Source organism: Archocentrus centrarchus, unplaced genomic scaffold, assembly GCF_007364275.1.
Source record: "Archocentrus centrarchus isolate MPI-CPG fArcCen1 unplaced genomic scaffold, fArcCen1 scaffold_26_ctg1, whole genome shotgun sequence".
NCBI lineage: Eukaryota > Metazoa > Chordata > Actinopteri > Cichliformes > Cichlidae > Archocentrus > Archocentrus centrarchus.
The window spans coordinates 4,790,395-4,812,127 of NW_022060256.1; the positions used below are offsets into that span (position 1 = coordinate 4,790,395).

Consider the following 21,733-nt stretch of genomic DNA (forward strand, 5'->3'; position numbering starts at 1 on the left):
GTGACCCCAATTAGCCAAGGTGTGGCTAACAGACAGATAGCAGCTGCAGTCATTGGTGTCCGTTAAATTTAAGCCTTACCGGTCTCCAAATGGATGAGTTATCACAAAAACACCCGTACAGTTATTACAAAGAGCAGAACTGTCCACAAAGACCAAAACCTTTTTTTGTACCAGGCAGCAAACATGTTTATTTCTTCTCTAAAGTTGGACATTTTTAGCATGAGAGTCTATGGAGATCGACTCACTTTTGGAAACAGCCTCATGTGGCTGTTAGAGGAACTGCAGGTTACTGGCTTCATTATTGGTTTTGTTTGGGGGAAAACTGGAGGAAGTGAAACTAACAGAAGTGCAAACAAATTACAGAATAAAACAGGAAATTACTTGAAACAAAAACTCAAAACCATGATAAAAAATTTTAAATACACTCAGCTCAGGTCTTAAAATCCCCCGAAACAGTTCTGCAGACATGAACTGAGTAACTAAATAGAATTCTGTGGTGGTGGTGGTGTTTTCCTCCAGTTTAACATCAGCAGCAGCCATTAGATAGATAAGTTTCAGAACACATCATGCTGTGATAAGGGTTTTGTTGTTTTTGTTGTCGGTATGAACTGCAGGAAGGCGGATAACAGCGCAGAGGGCAGAAAGCTCAGATCGGGCTGGTGCTCGAGGAAGAGCAGCAAGAAGCGGAACGAGGTGTACGCTTTCCAAGGACGCTTTCGAAACCTCTTGGGGGGGTCAGTTTAAAAAGCCTTTTAGTTCAGTCATGACAATGGTAACAAGCCATTTAAGGAAAAGCTGCAGGACATGAGCAGAAACAGTCCCCTGAACATGAATAAGTGCTTTGTGCAACAAAATAAGCAGCTGAAATCTCCTTTAAACAAAGTGAAAGGCGGGAGGTGGAGGGGTGGGTATGTGTAGTGTTTGTTCTGCAATCCAGGCCCATCAGTCACTGTGTTTCTGCAGTCTGGAGCACATTCCACGAATCCTGCTGGGTTTTGTTCCCCATAACCTGCCTAACAGCGACACAGTGGAGTCCTGCAGAGCAGAGCGAGTCAGGCTCGACAAATACACCACCGCGACCTTACTCAGATAAACATTCTTCGTTTAATTATTTTACTTTTACAGGTTTTGTGGCTCTGATGTGAATTCTGGCTGGGCTTTCTGTGTAGATATGATACAGGGTCATTTTCTGTCTGAGAAGGAGAGCTCAGGCTTTCTGTCAGTGCTGAAAAACATCTGCAACATTAAAATAATGATACGACACGGGCTGAAGATGCATTTTGTAAACAGGTTACATAAAGCTTTGCAGAACCAATTCACTGCATAGCTTTAATGTGTTATCCTGCACCTTAAATGTAAGTAATTAGCGGCTCCTCACCTATAATGGAGCATGAAGCAGGTTTAATGCTTCATGTTTGCTCACTCAGTGGTGAAAGCTCTTTCTGCTTCCTCTTTGTTCCTTTTCTGTCACACACACACTGTTAAAATGCTGCATGGTCATGGCCCAAATGTCAAATTATGAGGTCAGCGTACGTGCAAGTAATGCCAGGTCAAAGTAATCCTGATTTATTATATTTATCTTGGTACAGCCCCTCAGTTCATCCCCAGTCCTTTTTTAGCTTTTCTCTCCCTCCCTTTAAACCACAAATGGGCAAAAAAAAAAAAAGTATGATGAGGCGGCCAATATCCAGATAACTCCAGCCTAAAGACACAGAAGAAATATAAAAGTTATCTCAGTAACCTCCTGCACATCCAACTGAAGTTCATTTTATCTCAAATCAACCCCAAACTCACCTCGAGGCTCAGGAAGGTGAACACCGAGGATGTGGTGTTTGAGGTCAAGGTTTCCTCGTCGCAGTGCTTCGTTGGCATGTGCACCCTCCTGGCCATGAAGCAGGAACCAGCCAGGAAACCCTCAGAGGACACCAATGAGAAGAATGATGAAGACAGCCAAGCTGCTGAGGAGGGAAAGACCGCAAAGCAACCGGAGCACAGCGAACAGCCCGGGTCCAAACAGCAGGTGAAGAGTGAGGAAGTGCAGCCGAGTGCAGAGGAGTCTAAGAGCAAGGCACGTGGTTCCAGTTTCTAGAACAGAAGTATTATCTCTGAACTGAGCCTCTCTTTCAGTGCACAGATTCAAACTCCACTGCAGTTTGGCCTCATTCTGATTCGCAGACTCGGTGGGCTCAGCATGGCACAGCCAGCTCTCCACCTGCCACAGGTTCTGTTTCTTCTGATTGGCTGCCCGTCACAAACAGAAGGTTTAAACAGCGGGTGGGTGGGGTCACTGTGCCAGAGATGACCATATTAGGATCATCCCATCTCTGTGGCATCATACAGATCCAAGAGTAGAAATAAACTGTATTAAACATTTAGTGCAATCTCAAGTTAAACTAATAATCAGGCCTACATGATGCACCTTTAAAGCTTAAATTAGTGCAGCCTCAGAGCCATTAATATTTGTGTACAGAGGTTATCACAGGCCAGACCTCCATTTGTATTAACTACGCAACCAAACTGTTAACCAAAAGTCATTTCCTAAAAGCCAAAACGAACTCGTGATAAAAGGGCAGATTCATCAATCGGTGCATGTGTCATTATTCCATAAAAGGATGATATCAGCAAAGGCTGGAGCTTCTAGATGGTGCATGTAAGACAGCAGCTGTGGGAAGAGTCACAGGCTCTGACGGTAGAGGTAATTTGTTTCATCTCTGCATATATTGATAGTGTCTTTTCCCACAGGTTTTTCTGAGTGGTGCCGGAAAAGGAAATGCACATAATTTGGTGATAGGAAGAGTACACCCAGCAGTTCCCTGCAAACGCAGAGCTGCAGATGTGGTTTGGTTTGCAGGCTGAGGAGGTGCAGATGGGATGGATCCGCTCTGTAATTTGCTTCTGTGGAAATGAGCAGAGGCATTTCCTCTTGATCTAGCGAGGTGGGGGGGTATTAATGATAGTGGGACATTCTGGGCCCAACTGGCTCTTAAACTGAGGCAAAGTACATGGCTCAGTGACCTGATTATGAGGTTATGCTGTCATTAACCTCAGGGTTCAAAACAATGATGATTCAAATCCAGACACTGACCTCTGCCTCAGGCGGTCTCGCAATTTGTTTTTGCGTCTCTCCCTTCTCCATATTTATTTGCTTTTTCCTTTTTTTTTAACTTTTGATGTTTCTTTTTCTTTTTAACTTTATGTCCCAAATATCTCAACAGCTTCTAGATGGATTATCATTAAATTTGGCTCAGCATTCACGTTCCCTGCAGCAAACACAGCAAAACTGATGAGATTCTATCTAAACTGAGAGGGCAAACACTGGATTTTATACCTGTTTGTGAATATGATTTTATGATTTATCAATATATCAGGTGATGTTTGTCAGAATGGACGTCTCGATGGACGGCCAGCACTCTGCTTCCTACAGCTGCTGATCTGTATGAGTATGAAAAGGTGAATGAGACACAGGTGAGGGTGGTAATGGAGGGAGGAGCTAAAAAACAAACAAAGGTGAGCCGAAAGTAAAAAAAAAAAAGTCCAAAAACAGAGCACAGGAAGCAGGGAGGCAGCAGCCTTGTGTCTGCATTACATTTTATCTGCGTTTGGGCATTTCCATGTAACTCCATGACTTCATTTCTATTTATCTGGCTTCACTGATCTCACAAACAGCTGCTAATCAGCAGTTACAGACGTACTGTATCTACCAGCTCATCAGAAAGCACCATCTTAATAACCGGAGCTTTGTTCAGCCGGCCTCCCGTTACCGAGGAGACTCTTTTCTTTCTCCTCATCTCAGCTGCTCGAGACGTCTGACTTCACTGAACCTCGTTAAGCTGAAGGTCCCGTCCTGTTAAAATGGAGACGTTTTTCAATGGTTCCTCAAAGGACTCTATTGATCTTTTCCCTTACAATAGAAACTGCCCTGAGTTTACTGATGCTGTGAAACTTGTGTTACAGCCACATTTTTAAAAGTGCACTGACATTATAGTTATATTACCAAGACTTATTATTTTATTTGCATCTTGATTACCTCTGAAAACATCTGGAATAAGAGCTTCTGGGCAGTCAGTCCTCAGTTATCAAGCAGCACTTACAAAAACCATAATATGTTATATGCTTATGTCTTAATTTTATCATTCATACGGTTCTCTTATTGTATCAATTCTTTTGTATCTTTGGTTTTACGTTTAAAAAAATCCCATCAATCCACAGTCGCTGGTGATATTTGGAATATTTGCATGATGCATTTAAGTGATCGTGTTAATTAATGTGCATTGTAGCTTTTAAATGAAAGAAACGTGTAAGTGTTTTGGACCATGGCATCATTGGCAGGAGGAACTGGAGCTCACACAAACACAGAGGGGCTCCTATGTGAGGCCAACATGCAGCTGAGTCCTTTATTTAATATAAGGTGTAACGTGTTCAGTAATTGGTTTTGAAAAAATCCAAAGTAATCCGATTATTTTAGTAATCGCATCAGATTTTTTTGCATTCAGTAACATGTTCCAATTATCTGCTTACACTTAGCTAAATGCAAGCGGTAAGTGCTGACCCGTGAGGTCACAGAGAGACGTGGCAAAATGACTGATGTAAAGCAGCCAAGTTAAACCTGCCTATTTAACCCGGTTTAGCTCAACTAACTAGCATGACTTATTTTTCCAGGTCTCTGAAAACTTCCCGGACCTGAAGAAGAGAGGAAAAGCTCCTCACGCTCAGGATTCGGTTAAAGAGACGAGCTTGTTGGCAAACAGCACACGGAGCCGTCCTCGCTGCGGGGTACCAGATTACCCCGCCCAGGAGGAGGGACGATACCGCCAGAGACGCTACGCCCTGCATGGAGCACGTTGGGACAGGAGCGACCTCACCTATAGGTACACACTGGTGACCTTAGTACTGCTGCAGTTATGTGCTGTGCTGTTTGTATTTTGTTAATTAAATAAAGCTTGAAATAACAATTTAACCCTCCTCCTAAAACTTATCAAAGACATTACTCATACTCATCATTCAGGTAATTATCTGATAAATAACTTCACTAACCTTTCAAACAGCATCTAATGCTTCCTCTTACTCTCAGGCCCAGAGTTATAACAGTACCACTTATAGAACAACCTAGATTACTGTCAGCTAGCCTGGACACCACTCTTGATTGTAACACCGATGACCACAGCTGCACTGACGTAGTTTTTAACTGTCAGTGGTGCCTCAGTGTTTGTTTGCTTTTGGGAACTGATAGAGCACTTGGACCAAAAAGGGCTCGTTACATGCAAACAAGATGTTCCAGAGGGGATTTAGCCTCAACTCATATGTAAATTCTTAAATAGGGGGCATCCGGATTTGAACCGGAGACCTCTTGATCTGCAGTCAAATGCTCTACCCCTGAGCTATACCCCCATGACTGGAGTTGCCATAGATGGATGTAATAAGCTTCCAGGTCAAAAACATGACAGCAGCATGGATGCTGCGTTCTCTGACCAGCTTCACAGTTGAACCAGCTTCTCGCTTCCTAAGTGACATTATTTTAATTTAGTTAATAGACGTTGCTTTAAAATGATGTTTCCCTTCATTAAACGTGTGCTGCCTCACCTGCTCGTGTCTCTTCCTCACTTCCATCTCTGGTGGGAGGGACTAAGACGTGCAGAGAAGAGCTGAGGATGTGCAATTTTAGAAATAATAACGGCAGAAGATGGAATTCTGCTTAATGCAGAAAAGGTTTATCCCACATTGGCTGCAGATTGATGAGCTGCACATTCATTCATCATCAAATCACCTCTGCCATCTCTAAAGGCTCTTTCTGCTGGAACATACAGACACCACTTTCTCTGAGTCTGCTTCATCTGCAGTCAGAGCCTGTATGTCTGAGCCGCACTCACGCTCCTGACTAAGCTGTCAGTGTCACAGAGTGTGTGTGAAAGATGAACAGAGTTTCCAGGTCTGAGACGATGTGCCTTAAACTTGCATTCATAGTAAAGGCCAGCAGGGGGCAGCGCCTTTGATTGCCCTGCTTCTCACTTCCTTTATGACCTCATTAAACATTTTTCTGATGAGTTCATGGGTTCAGTCACTAGTCTGAAAAAAGTCTTACTTTTGACTTTTTACACATTATAGTCCCCATTAAAGTTAAACACATACACACACACACACACACACACACACACAATAAAGCACAAAGGTATAGTTTAGGGCATGGCTGCCTTTCAAGCAGTCATTATCCATCAGTTTCTCAGTCAGATATGTTACATTTAAAGAGCATCTTACAATCAGTGTTGCCCCTAATTTTATTCACTGTCTGCACCAAGCCATTTTAGCCTCCCTCGTTAAGGGAACTTTCTTCTGATTGGCTGCCCCTCTCAAACAGAAGGTTTGAAAAGTAGGCATATCATCGCTCTTTAAAGAGCCAAAAGTAGTAAAAACTGCCTTTAACTGAGTGTAAGGAAAATATGGAAATACACAACAAGCACACTTTAAAAAAGCCTGATTTTTCAGGCAGTGAAAAATAATTTCTCCTTAAATACCGAGAAGACTAAGGAGATGATTATTAACCCAAGGAAAAGGAGAGACCAGCATGCCCCATTATCCATCAACGGGAGAGGAGAGGGTGAAGACCTTCAAACTCCTTGACAGTGAAGATCTCTCCTGGACCTACAACACACTGCAGATCATCAAGAAGGCTCAACAGGGACGAGGAAATTTGGATTACCCTCCAAGCTCCTCAGCAACTTTCACAGATGCACAGTGGAGAGCATCCTGACAAACTCCATCCCAGTGTGTGCACTGCTCATCAAAGCTGCAGAGTTCATCTGTGGAGTCGCCGTCCCATCAATACAGGACAGTTACAATACCCGGGTAATAAAGAGGGCACACAACATCACCAAGGACCGCACCCACCCACAGCACACACTGTTCACACTCCTGCAGTCAAATGCCCCCCCCTAGCTTTCACTAGTTTTGTGTCATAGACTGTATATAAAAGATGGACATTGCTTATTGCTTATAGCACAGTATTTTGACAGCCTGTGGGCTTGGGTTCCGGGTTTTCCTTTAATTTGCCATCTGGGAGTTGGTAGAGCCCAAAAGCAGAGCTAAAAGAGAAATAAAGGAAATAAACGCATTCAACACACGAGTTTAAAAGATCAAATACGCCGTTACTACTGCATGTTCACATCATGTTTCTACTCTTCAGACAGACTGGATTAAGGACTCAAGGAAAATAATAAAAGATTACAGGACCTACAGAGCACTTTCAGTCTTCAACTTGACCCCCAGAAAAAGTGGTGCTGGTTTTCTTTCATCTAAAGCCGCGGCACCATCGAGCGTCTGGCGGTCGTCTGCTGGCTGCTGCCTCTCTGTCTGGCTCTCCCGGTGTCCCTTTCATTGTACTCATTCTTTAACCTAACAGTATATGAAGACAGGCAGAGAGAAAGCGTGAGGGGGGGAGGTAGAGTGGTTTTAATAGCAGCGCTGGCCGCAATCTAATTAGATTCTGCTTCATTGGGCCAAAGTAGAGCTCATGATGACACCTGACAGAGTGATGTGGTTTACCAGGATCAGGGCAACACCCAACCACGTCAAAGTTTCCCTGTTATGGCCATAAAAAGACCTTCGTTCCTCCCCAGTCGTTATAAATGACTCTGATATGAGAGTGGAGCCATGCTAATGAGGCCCTGTGTTTATTTTTTATTTAGAACCAGCCAGCATTTTGGGCTTGTGAGGCAAGCTCTGGCACGACGCTGAAGTCATGCTGGCTCGGCTGAGGGTGGTGTTGTTGTAGCTGCTTGAACGGTTGTTAAATAAACTGAAAAGGAGGTCGCAGGTGACTGCCAGAGGTTAAAGGATGGCATGTTTGCAATAAGGGAGGTGGATTCCTCTGTTTTATATTTCATATTATGTATAAACTGTGTATGAAGGGTTTGTTTAAGGTGGTCTGCAGTGATGCTGCACACACACATGGAGGGATGGATAGTCACACTAAACCAAACCCTGCTACTTTCTGACTCTGATGGGGGCCATCGACTGAAAGAGCATCAGTAAGACTGGATTTGAGTCCATAAAGTCATAAGGAAAGTGTTTCTGAGGTCGCGTTCCCACAGGAGTCGCCCCTTATGCTGTTTAAGGTGCTTCAGCTATAACTTTGTTTTTCACACCCAGAGGCCGCAGCCATGTTTTATACATTTTATGGTGTTATGATGAACACCATTCGTTTGGAATCAGATCAACCCGGTCTAATGTTTTCACTCATTTTGAGGGGGTCACTACCAAAGCCAAAGGTGTGGGCTCCATTATTCAGAAAGTGGCTAGTTTCACCTGCTGCTGGAGATTACTCTGTCTTTTCTTAAGACTTATATGCATATTTTTAAAGGTAGTGATGTCTGCATTGTCCATTTGTGCATTTACTGAAAACAAATATCTGTACTTTTTGTATTTGCAGAAATACACTCTAAATTCATCCTCAGACACTTAATATTTTTCAGTTAAGCCTCTGTGGGCATTTCTTTTCCTGTACATTAAACAGTTTTCACATGACGGTATTTGCAGAGTATGCTTTGTACAAACAAAAGACAGTATTTACATGAATGTTACCTGAGTTTTTATTGCTTGGGTGACTCCAAATTAAGACCACATTTCCCATAAAACCCCACTACTTCCTGTTTCTCTTTACACACAAAAAACAGGAGCCGATAACGACCACTGTAAATTATGGGAATGTGCCGTGTACAGACAGCACTTCTTCTGGTTCCTTGAAACGATGCACTAAATTTTTAATGACGGTCTTTGTCAGCAGTCGATGCCTTCAGGTTTAAGATGTCGCTGCTTTTCTTTTAGTTTTTGGAATTGCAATAGTTGCTGTAGTTCATTTAGTTGTGGTTTCTGCATTTAGTTGCAGATCTTTCTGTAGATTCAGTTGCTTATTTAGTTGTTGGCTTAGCTGCAGATGTTGCTGGTTTTAGTTGCAGCCAGTATTTCACTGGATCTGGTGCATAGTTTAAATGGACTCGTTCTTATATAGCACTTTTCTACTCTAGCTGAGCACTCAAAGTGCTTTATACAACACATTTGCATTCACCCATTAACACCCATTAGGAGAGCAACTTGGGGTTCAGTATGTTGCCCAAGGATACTTTGGAGTAGACTGAAGCAGCCAGGAATCCCTGCTCTACCTCCTGAGCCACAGCCACTTGCAATTAATGGTTGGTTTCCTTACAGTCATTGCTGTGCTGGTTGGTTTAGTTGCAGATGTTGCCATATCTAGTTGCAGATGTTCCTGTAGTTGCGTCAGTTGCCATGTTTCAGTTCAGGTGCTGCTCTGATTTCAGTGGTTAGTTAGTTGCTGTAGTTTCAGTTGTTGATTTGTTCACAGTTATTGCTGTTCCAGACATAGCATCTAGTGGTTGTGTTAGTTGCACTGGTAGTTCTGTTTAGCCACACTTCTTTCTGTTGATGTAATGATTGGTGTAGTTGCACTGGTTACTTTAGTTGCAGACATTCCTGTATTTAAGTGCAGATCTTCCAGTATTCCCAGTGGTTAGATTAGTTGCTGTAGTCAGCACAAGTGTTGCTCTAATTTTAGTGCTTTAATTTTCGGTAGTTGCCATGTTTCAATACTTTAGCTTCAGTGTTAGTTGCTGTAGTTTTAATGGTAGGTTAGGCCACAGTTGTTACTGTGTTTGGTTGCAAGTGTGGCTTTACTTTACTTTTAGTTTCACTAGAAGCTTAGCTTAGCTGGTGATGATACTATAGATTTGATTGTGGGTGTAATTGCAGCAGTTGGTTTACTAGTGAAATGTCCTTGTCTAGTTGCAGGTGTAGCTATATTTATAGGCATTGTGTGGTTTAGTTGCAGATGTAAGTATATGTTTTAGTGCAGGTGTTGCTGTTGTTTCAGTGGTTATTTTAGTCGCAGTTCTTGCTTTATTTAGTTGCAGATGTTACTGTAGATACAATGGTTGGCATAGTTGCAGTAATGAGTTTAGTTGCAGACTTTGCCTTGTCTAGTTGCAGGTGTAGTTGGTGTAGCTGGGTTAGTCTCTGTCATTGCTTTCTTAAAGATATTTCTGTGTTTGGTTGCAGATGTTTCTGTACATGCAGCAATTGTTTTAGTTGCAGTAATCGTTTTGCTTAGTTGCAGATGTTGCCGTGTTTCATTGGATATGTTGCAGCAAATACAGTGGTTGGTTTAGGCGCAAGTGTTTAAGTAGAACAAATGTGTGTTAGCCTAGTTTAGCATAAACAATGGATGAAAATAGTTAGCCTGGCTCCAGCAAAAATGATTCCTCTCCTAAATTTCACTAATTAACATGTTATATCTTGATGTCTTTACACAATAGAAACCTTGAGACCATAGTTTGTGGCTTAGGAGGAATCTACATGCTGGAACCTTTGAGCAGTCAGGTTGGCTGGTCGATACCACTGTGCCAAAAATTGCTCTATAGCCAGAAGCGCTACATACAAGCTTAGCACGTCCTGACAGCTCATGAGCAATCTTTTCTGCTGACTCACAGAGTGCTAAAATATACTCTTTACTCTTTGGCTCACATAATTTTTAGGTCTAAATTATAATTTACAGAAGCCAACTACTGTTAGCTTTAAAGTTCACTAATTAGCACCATACAAAGTGTAACAACGCATGGATTTGTGTCCAGCTTTTTCTTTTAGAGTACTTTCAGTGTATGATTTTTGCTTTTTCCTCCTTTGCTACAACCAAATAAAGACTTTAAGAGTTCTGAAGAGGGTTTTCTCATCTTTTTTGTCCTCTCCGTTAGTGCTGCATGGGACATTTTGTGATAGTCGGACAGAGCGAGGCCGTTCTGCTGCTCGTTTCCAGCATTTATGCCACTCGGCAGATATTGCTGTGGTGCAGTGGATAGTTTAGTTGCAAATGTCGCTGTATTTAGTTGTAGATGATGCTGTAGTTTAGTGCTTGTGTTGGTCACAGTCGTTGTTGTGTTTGGTTGCAGATGGTGCTGTAGTTGAAGCGAGTAGTTTAGTGGCAGAAGTTTCTGTAGTTTACCGGTTGGTTTAATTGCTGTAGTTTCAGCGGTGCAGTGGTTAGCACATTTGCCTTACACACAAAAGATTCCTATCTCCTCTCCAGGAGGACACACAACCCCAGCCTCAGGGTCCACTCCAGTGTATTCCCAGTGCCAATCCAAAGCCTGGTTAATTGGGAGGGTCGTGTCAGGTAGGGCATGTGCCAAAACAAACATTGCTGTAGCCCCCCTGGGAAACAAGGAAGCACCAAAAGAAAGTTGCTGCAGTTGCAGTGATTGTTTAGTCAGCGTAATTGCTGTGTTCAGTTACAGGCGTTGGTATAATTGCAGTGGGTAGTTTAGTGGCAGACGTTTCTGTAGTTTGACATCAGTCACCTGACTGTTCTTCGATATGGCCTTCATCTCTGCCCAGGACAGCCTGCATTTTTGAGCTGCTTGTTAACTTCCTGTGAGTTCCTTCTTTCTTTATACAAATCTGAACAAGCTGATCAGCTCCTCGTGTTTGTTTTTTACTTCAACCTCTTTTCACCACAGTGGCAACTTTGCAGTTTGATGTGAAAGCAGTGCTGAATTTAGCCAGAAGTCCATATGATCTATGAAGCATTTCAGTCTAATTGGTAAAAGAAGATTTTTTTTTTTTTTTTTCTGGGGGGGGTGTCACACTGGGTGGTTTTATCTAAAAGGAAAGGGAGGGGATGTTGCCGCAGTGTTTTGTTAGCAGGCCTGAGGGCGTTGGTAACCGCACACCTCCCTGCTAAAGAGACGACTGCAGATATCAGATTAAATGGAGACATGCAAGGCTGGTGGTCTCCCTTTGCTACTGTACATCCTGTGTGTGTATATGTGTGTGTCTGTTTGTGCAGTTGACACCTGTATTCATTCCCTGCAGGATTGACGGATTTCCTTGGCAGTTGGGAGAGGAAAGGGTTCGACGTGTCTTTCGGGATGCAGCGAAGCTCTGGAGTGACGTCACCCCGCTCACCTTCACTGAGACCCGCAACGGACATGCTGACATTCGCATTGACTTCAGAAGGTAAAAAGTTATAAACCAGGACAACCCAACAAGTTTGTGGATTCTCACAGTATATTAAAAAGTAAACACACACACAGGTAGGGTCTGACCAGCTGTTAAACTTTCTGTTAATCCCACCACAGCTGGAGCATCAGCATGGGGGGGGCTCATGTGAGGAAAGATGGCTAAAAATAACCTGTTACACCTGCTTTTAGAAAAAAAAGCCCATTTTTATTCTAGTTCTCACAAATGCATTTGGTTTACAAATTAAAATAAAACAGCTATGACCCTTCTTTTCTACACTGATGCATAGAAAGCAAGATTCAGCTCATGCAGTCTTTCAGTTAAGGGTTTACAGTAGAGTGATAAATAGAGTCACAGTTAAACAACAATAGAAGCAGCTGGTTGTGGTGGCTGAAGGTGGCTGCTGCTCACTGAAACAGTGGATACCATGTTGTGACGTCCCTGATACTCACAATCCAAACCTATAAAAATGTAACTGTTTTCACAAATCAAGTTCATATTTTTATTCTATTTGTACATCGAGTCATTTATCCCAACTGTCTTAAATTCAAGGTCAGGGGGCATCCGGATTTGAACCGGAGACCTCTTGATCTGCAGTCAAATGCTCTGCCCCTGAGCTATACCCCCACTTACTGCCTATGCTGTCAGTCATAGCTCACCTTATGGAACAGGAACTCCAGAGAGTAACATCAATTATGGTGAAGCAAAGGAGAAACATTGCAGACCTGTGAAAAGGTTATATATAGATTTTTGTCTCATAATGACGAGAGGAGGCTGCAGGAGCAGATACAATCAAGGTGCACAGGCGCGTCCTTTGCTGATGTATTTTTACCTTCCTCATATAAAAGAATGGCACACAGCTGGATTACAGAAACAATTATTTTCAGTCAGAGGTTGTTACAGTTATTTAAAGGTGATCAAACTTTATTCCCTTCACTGTTTCTGTTTAAAAAAAGGTGAGGTACCAGAGATATCACGTTGCAGCATGTTGTAAATTTAATTGAAAGTGGCCCTGAAAATAAAACATGAGCACTGTTACACCTGAGATGATTAAATACAGCTGCATTTGGGCTAGAATAACACAATTTATGATGCTGCTGTGCCACAAATCATAGTTAATAGACATTAAAGTGGCTCCTCTCTGAGGGGAGGATGTCTCCTACAAAGAGCCGTTGCCTTGACTCCTCTCTCCTTTCCTCCTCCTCACCACCTCCCCCTGCATTTGTGGTGGGAGGGGCTAAGCTAAGAAGAGAGAAGCAGAGGCAACAAATATTTGGCAGCTGAACACTAAGTATTACTAATTATTGTGTAAAAAGCATCCTATCTACAAAGTCACTTCTGCTTTTCACTTGTCAAGTATGACAACTTCTGAGTGAGGGGGCATTCAGATTTGAACCACAGACCTCTTGCTCTGCAGTCAAATGCGCTGCCCCTGAGCTCCACACTCAAAGGATGCTGTCAGGCTCTCTCATAGGCTGTATATGACCACATGTTGTCCATCAGTAACACCAATGCAAAAGGACCTGAGCTCTGTGCACTCTGTAGTGCTTTGTGACCTCAGTAAAAACTGTGCTGGTGAATTTATGGGCTCACCAGTTCACGTCTCATTGGATACATGATGTTTATTTCAGAGATTATGGTCCACATTACAGTTAAAAAGAACGACAAAGCAGAGTATGCTTTCATTTACCAATTCTGAAAAAGTTGTAAGGCTGTGTAAATAAAAACAGAATTCTATGATTTGCAGAGAATATAAATTCATATTTTATCAGCAATAGAAAAACTGAAATAAACCAAATGTTTAAAGTCAGAAAATTGGGTCATGGCAGCAACAAAAGAGTCTCATTAAAGCTGGGACAGGACCACGTTTACCACTGAGTAGCCTCCCCTCTTTGTCCATAAACGTCTGGGAACCGACGTTCCTCTTCGTTGAGAGGAACGTCGTCCCGGCTCTTTGTTGTATTTTTCCATGTTGTTGATGCGGTGCCGCCTCGGAGCCTGGAGATCACAGGTATCCAACACTGATTTTCAGCCTCATCTCTGCGCACAGAGATTTCTCCAGATTCTCTGAGTCTTTTGATGATAGCATGCACTGTAGATGAGGAGGTATCCAAAGTCCAGTTTTGCACTGAGGAACATTATTCTGAGCTTGTTCCATAATTTGTAGATGCAGTTTTTTGCAGACTGGTGAAGCTCTGCTGATCTTCACTTCTGAGAACCTCTGCCTCTCTAAGATGCTCTTTTATAGCCCGTCATGTTACCTTCACCTGTGCCCACTTCACCGAATTAGTTGCAAATGTTCCTCCAGCTGTTTCTTTTTTTTTTAGTATCTCATAGTTTTCCAGCCTTTTGCTGCCTCTCTCCCAACTTTTTTGAGACACATTGCTGCCATCACATTTAAAATGATATTGTCTCAGTCTAAACATGTGATATGTTTTCTATGTTGCACTGTGAATAAAATATGGATTTACAAGATTCACAAACTGTCACGGAAGTGTCCCAGAGTTTTTGGAACTGAGGCTCCATTTGCAGAGGTGGCAAAAGTACTGACATTCTGTACTTAAGTAGAAGTACAAGTACTTATGTTAAAAAATACTTTAGTAAAAGTCGAAGTACTGGTTCAACTTCTCTACTTAAGTAAAAGTAAAAAAGCACAGGCTCTGAAATGTACTCAAAGTAAGAAAGTAAAGTAGTTCTTTGGAGGACGTTTCTACCTGCTATTTTTGTGTAAAACTAACCGAACCTCGTTATATATTATTGTAATAATATAAAATAATATTACATGAGAATGCAAACATTATTCCAATCTAAATTTTAATCCTAATGAATGCACTCAGCTTGAATCTGTTATGTAGGACACAAACTGTTAAAGGGAATTTAAACACAGCTCTATTCTCCATGTCCTCCATAGTAGAGGGTGACTGTGCCTCCACCTAAACACAAACATGAGGATACTCAGGGGTTACAGTGGGATTCAGAAGGTGGAGGAACCCTAAGATCAGCTGTAGTGGCTCTGCATGGGGAGAAGAACCACAGCTTTCTATTGTAGCTGCAGTAAATGATGTTGGTGTGCAGGCTGTGATCAGCTGACCTGCTGCTGCTGCTCTGAGGTTTACTGCTCTGTGTGGATGAACTGAACTCACAAAGATGTAACCCAGTATTTCACAGCTATCTGAGCTGATCTCCATCCCCTACACTGACAGCATACAGGCTGTAGAAATGTTGGATTCAGTGAATGAATCTCAGCATCAGCAGCTTTGATTCAAACTCATCTCTGCTGCACTGATGTAACCTGTAACTCTGACCATGAACACAGAGCTTTACTGTAAATACAGTACAACAAGCTAACCAATTTATTACACACTAAACTGCAGTATTTTCATAGAATCTTTGAATTACACAACGTCAGCATACTTCAGTTTATTTTCCAGTCCTTACCTTTAAATCTAACCTCTCTCCTTCCTCTCCTGTCCTCTTTCTCCATCTCTGAGTGAACTTCTCTCTCTTTGCTCTCCCTGAAATACAGCAGCTCTTCTTTTAGCTAGCAGACACACTGTGTGACAAACTGCACACACTTTGTGTGTTTGCTGATATTTGTTGAGCATTTAGAAACGTTGCATTTACCTGCCACACGTTACTCCCTTCATGCTCGCTCCTCTTCAGTAGCGCTAGCTAAGCTGTTTATGTGCCGCAGCGCAACTTACGGACTCGGTCCGGCCCGATTATAGCGCTATAAATGATACATTAATTATATGGGTTTGCGTATTTAATCCCTTTGTACGAGATAAGCCGGTGATGGAGGATACGCCAGTACGATTGTCTCTTATGTGTTATCATTCCTCCGTTTAGGCTCAGATCGTTTGATGTTTGATGGCGCACTGACCGGAAATGCAAACTTCTCTCTGACGTGTTAAAAAAGTAACGAGTCTGTTTGAAAATGTAAGAAGTAGAAAGTACAGATACTTGTGTAAAAATGTAGGGAGTAAAAGTAAAAAGTACTCAGAAAAATAAATACTTAAGTAAAGTACAGATACCTGAAAAATCTACTTAAGTACAGTAATGAAGTATTTGTACTTCGTTACTTCCCACCTCTGTCCATTTGTGAGGAAGATCTGACAGTCCGATCAGTTTAAAGCAGATTCGGACAAAGACCTTTGCTACAGAGGGATTTCCAGAGCCGCAGAGATGAAAACAAGAGATTACACAGCAAGAAAAGACAAGCAGAATATAAACATCAGAGATATAAAACGTTTTGTGGGGATCTGTGTCATCCTTGGAATTATGTAATTTCTTTTGTGAAGCTTGGATTGTTTTTTGGTGGAACGATTTTTGTGTTTTTCCTCTTTTGCCTCAAGTCAACTACAGATGTGTGATAAATTAAAGGAAACACCGACACTAACTGTCCCTGTAACCTGTACCAGGTGCTTGATTGTCCAAGTCTATGAGCACTCCTGGAGGGTTGATTACCTTTCTTCCAAAAGATATTCCTTCATTGGTTGTTGTGATAATGGTGATAGAGAGTGAGATCACATAAAAGTTCCCTCTGTTGTTCATTTATGACAGTAATGTGATATGATTCATTTTCCCCTCATTTTCATCATCAACAAACCATTCAGTGACCTCTCGTGCCCGTAGATAGAGCCATCATCATCATCCTGGCAGAGTCCTCTCACATCAGCATAAAAATCTTACGCTACGTTAAAAGCAATCAGCCAGGAAAGCTTTGTATAGGATTGCATCACCTGTACAGGTGCAATGCTAAATGCTACTAAAAATGCTAAATTTCACTCACCAAAACTGATGCACAAATTTCTTGGATAATCTGTGCCACTCATATTAGCGCTCCTACATGTGGCTTTATGTGTCATGTTAGTCAGGCCAGTGCATAATGTGGCTGTAGCTCAGGAGGTCGAGCAGGTCATCTGCTGACTGGAAGGTTGGTGGTTCAATCCCTGCCTGGTGCAGTCTGCATGCTGAGGTGTTCTTGGGCAATGTGTGGTTCTTGGGAATTTGCCGGAGAAAACCGAACATGTTATTCCCATGCACTTCTGTATACAACCACTAGAGGTCATGTAATTTTATTATAAACACAGGTATTGGTCGTAAAAAAGGAGGACAGGCTCCCTTAAAATCCTAAATGCAGCAACACCACAAACCAGTTCAAGAGCTCCGGGTCATTAACTCTGGTTAGTGAGGCCTAGCAGATAGCTAGCAGCTACAGCTACAGCCACACCTGTGCTGGGACACCTGCCAGTGAAAACAGCCACGTCCCTAACTCTGACCACTGCAAGCATCCAAATGGATGAGCTATAAAAAGATTTACTTCCCCAAACAGTTATTATGAAGAGAGAAACTGTCCATATAGGCTGTAACATATTTTGTACCACTCTGTAAACATGTTTAATTACAGTGTTGAGATGGTATTATAACATGGGAGTCTGTGGGGACTGACTAACTGTTGGAGCCAGCCTCAAGTGGCCATTAGAGGGCCTGCAGTTTGTGTGTGCTGTGATTACAAAGAGAGACGAAACAGCCGAGGTTTCTCCCACAGACTGTAGCTTCTTCTGATGCCACCAACAACCAGAAATGAAGGACGAGATTATCTGTGCTGTGTGTGAGGACCTCGAAATTTAAGATTTAACTTTGCTTTTATAGGAAAAGTGAAGAGGCTTTGAGGAAAGTGAGTGAATCTGAGAACAGGGACCTTCTCCTCCCATTGGATGTTATAGGCTTCCTAAAAACAGTCGGGCTCCTGTGTGGAGGAAAGAGGCGCCACACAGGAAGAGACGAGCAGCAGTGTGACCCCCAGGGACCGTGAAATGTCAGTGAAGTTCAGTGTTTTGTAGTGACAGCAGGTAACTTGACCTGGGAGTGAACGCGTCCGACCTTAAGCTTACATCAAATTTGAGCGATTGAATCAACTATCATAAAACACAGTTAGCTGAGAGCTACCAGCTGTCGGTCTTTTTGTGAACGGTCACGGTTTTTAGAGCAGAAACTTTTATTTAGCTGGTAAAGAGATAAAGCCAGCAGCCATTTTAATAAATATTAAAGTGTTTAACCAGTTTATGAAGCTTCTAAAATGTAAACATTTGCTTGTTTTCTTTGTGTTCTGAAATTAAAAAATAAACATATTTGGGGTTTTGGACTGCTGTGATTGGTTCTCACAATAACTCACATTTCTTACATTTTATGACCATAAGAATACCAGCAGAATAATTGGAAGATTAATCATCGAAGCATTTTTAATTCATTATTCTGCAAGTGTTGAATCATCCTTTAAGCTGAAGCTGACAGACTGGCGTTTAGAGTCTTTTGTCTGTAAAGCTGTTAAAAGGTTCGTGCTGTTAAATCCTCCCAGAGCGCCTTTGTTGCTCATCAGAGTGTTCGTTTTCTAAAACCTGCAGGTTATGGCATGGAGACAACCTTCCCTTCGATGGCCGCGGTGGGATTCTTGCTCATGCCTTCTTCCCCAAAACACACCGACAAGGTGAAATCCACTTTGACGCCGATGAGTCATGGACCCTCGGAAACCACATGGGTGAGTGCCTGAACATCTCCACTGTGTGCAGATATCTCTGTGCTTTGTTTTCCAGCAGAACTTTTGTTTCAATGTCATTTAATCCCCTTTTTCTATATATTCACTGTTTGTTGTGATTTGGCGCTATGTAAATAAAATTGAATTGAATAGATAGATCGAGCCATGGGTGTGCCATGGGATTTTGAGTTTGCTTAACCAGTCTACATGTGTTTTATGGACTTTAAGAAGACATGTAAACTGGTTAGGCAAACTCAAAATCCCATGGCACACCCATGGGACATTTTTATGGACAGAATTTCTTGGCACTCTCCGGAGTGTGTCGGGTTCAGTGGTCTCAGCATCTCGTCTCTGTTTTTTGCTGATGATGTGGTTCTGTCAGCTTCATAGATCAATGACCTCCAACACACACTGGGGAGGGTTTGCAGTTGACTTTGAAGAAGCTGGGATGAGAATTAGGACCAAGTCTGACGCCATGGATCTCAGTCAGAAACCGATGGTGTACCCACTCTGAGTAGGGAAAGAGTTTCTGCCCCAAGTGGAGGAGTTCAAGTATCTTTGAGTCCTGTTCATGAATCAGGGAAGGAAAGACTGAGTTGTGCAACATCTGCAATAATGCAGTAATAACAGTCTGTTGTCATAAAGTGAGCTGAGCGTGAAAGGGAAGCTGTCATCTTACTGGTTGATCTACATTTCTACCTCACTTTGGGCACGAGGTCTGGGCAGTGAGAGAATAAATGAGACTGCAGATACAAGTAGCAGAAATGAGCTTCTTCCTAAGGGTGTTTGGGAGGTGCTCAGAGTAAGGAAGGAGCCAGCTGAGGTGATTCAACTAGGATACTTCCTAATGCCTCAGTTTCCTCCAAGAAGAGCTGGAGGAGGTGGCCCAGGAGAGGGAGGCCTGGGCAACGCGGCTTACACTGCTGTCCCTGCAACCCAGACCTAGTTAAGCAGCAGGGGATGGATGGATGGATGGATGGATGGACAGATGGATGGATGGATAGATGGATAGATGGATGGATGGATGGATGGATTACATAGCACTCAATTGTGTCTCAATGATTTTTAGCTCAGCTGTTTCAAAGAAAAAGTCGAGCTGTCGTCACAGCCTTGGCGGCAGCAACGTCTTTTCATCAAAAACTTTAACGTTGGCCAGAACTCCAGAACAATGTGACCTAGGATGTTCAAATTCACACTATAGCTGCATCTACTAAAAATCTTGGCAACCTTCACCTGAAGATAAAGGTCAGAGGTCAAGGTTTCTGAAAATCTTGTGAATGCAATAACTCGAGAACAATTGGATGTTCAAATTCACACCATACATGCATACTGTTCAAGCTGGACCCATCAAACGTCATACACTTGTTCACTGACGTCAGCGCTGTCTCCATCTAGTTTTAGTGCTTTTTTTCTCTCATACTGTGACCAGCTTCGACTGGAGAGACAATGTTATTTTTTTCAGTGTGGACTGTGGGAGGAGAAACCAGAGGAAACTCATGCAGGCACAGGGAGAACATGCAAACTCCACGAAGACCAGGACATTCAAATCTAATTATTACTGTGCACTGCTGCACCACTGATAGCGTCTCTGTGTTGGTGAAATATGTGACTGAGAGTAGATATGAGTCAGCAGGGAAAGGTGCTTTTTATGACTCGTTCAGTAGTGTTGACACTGGATGTACCAAAATCCCCGCGGTGCAAGCAGGTCAAAACAAACACAACTATCTTCAGACTTTGTTTGAACCAGGTGTGCCCCTCTGTCGCTTCACCCTGCAGGCACAGACCTTCTCCAGGTTGCTGCCCATGAGTTCGGGCACGTCCTGGGCCTGCAGCACACCCGTGTGAAGGGCGCCATCATGTCCCCACACTACTTCCACTCCTCCTTCCCACCCAGGATGAGCGATGACGACAAGTGGGGCATCCAGCGCCTGTACGGATCTCGGCAAGTTCGACCCACCACCACGCCAACTACAACCCCCACCACCACTACAACCACCACCACCACCACCACAACCACTACTGAGAGCAACGAGATCTTCCCTAGTGGAGTAAGTGAAAGTGATGCCGCAATCACAGCATGACTGTATGGCCTGAAAATTACTTTAATATAATTAAAGCTAATTGATTTTAAAAAGACAATAAATATATATAATATATATATAAATATACTATAAATATTTAGGCAGTGAGTGATAATGATGATAGCTTCTACTGTACAACCCACATTAGTTATAGTTCATAGTTCCCAAAACAAGATTACCATAACAAGCTCAGGTAGCATTAGCCTAAACAAGTCAAAGTTTACCTAAACAGGCTAATGTTAGCCTAAACATATGATTGTTTTCCTAATCAAGATAACCAGGACTGCTGACTGTCACATTTCTGGTGCGTGACACACACTTTGTGTTCATCCTCACACCTCATAGGCAGTACATTCGGGCTTTTTCGTCACATCAGAAACATAAACATCAGAGAGCATAAAAAACATTTTCATGTCTGATTTGCTGAATGTGCACAGACAGTAAGAACTTATTGATCATTATTATTGATAAATGCAGCTGATTCTGCTTTGATAAGATGTTAACAGGAGCTGAAGTTGTGTTATTTATGCCTGCAGCTTCATAGGATCTGTATTGTGTGTGGCGCACATTTATTCATGTGGCCTATAATTCAAAATCAATTAGTTACTGATTGATAATTAAAGGGAGTTTTTCCTTCCCGCTGTCGCCGAGTGCTTGCTCATAGAGGTCATCTGATTGTTGCGGTTTCTTTCTATCGTCCCGTTTTTGTAAATTGGTGCTATAAAAATAAAACTCAGCACTGAGAGGGGATCGGTCGGGACCCAAAGGTAAATCACCGCCTGCGTTTATCCTGCTGGGACAGGTGAGCTGTGACACAGGTTCAGGAGCTCCAGTACTTATTATCAGTAAGTCTGATCTGCTCACTAAAGTCGAAGTTGTTTTTCTTGGTTTTGACGTCAAAGTCAGTATTTGCAGTAGAATCAGACAGCATGGAGAGCAATCCAAATGAGCCATAGGCGAAAAGCATGAAACGGTCCAGAGGTCACACACAAGAAAATAAAAAAAAAAACAAAAAACCACAAGCAGCACTAAAACCACGGGAAAGAAGATGAAATCTGGCCAATAGGATAAAAATATACTGAGGAGGATGATTGGC

The 21,733-nt window shown here is 42.5% G+C and overlaps 1 protein-coding gene and 2 non-coding genes across 3 annotated transcripts in view; 1 reads left to right on the forward strand and 2 right to left on the reverse strand.

Moving 5' to 3' along the window:
- LOC115775980 (stromelysin-3-like) overlaps window positions 1-21,733 on the forward strand; it is a 39,106-nt gene that overhangs the window by 10,156 nt on the left and 7,217 nt on the right. The window contains exons 2-5 of the mRNA XM_030723538.1: window positions 4,660-4,868; window positions 11,872-12,015; window positions 18,426-18,559; window positions 20,333-20,604. Of these exons, the coding sequence (XP_030579398.1) occupies window positions 4,660-4,868; window positions 11,872-12,015; window positions 18,426-18,559; window positions 20,333-20,604 (759 nt within the window). The remainder of the gene's footprint in view (window positions 1-4,659; window positions 4,869-11,871; window positions 12,016-18,425; window positions 18,560-20,332; window positions 20,605-21,733) is intronic.
- On the reverse strand, window positions 5,317-5,388 carry trnac-gca (transfer RNA cysteine (anticodon GCA)). The gene has a single exon. It is a non-coding gene; the product is annotated as a tRNA-Cys (tRNA).
- trnac-gca (transfer RNA cysteine (anticodon GCA)) lies at window positions 12,574-12,645 on the reverse strand. The gene has a single exon. It is a non-coding gene; the product is annotated as a tRNA-Cys (tRNA).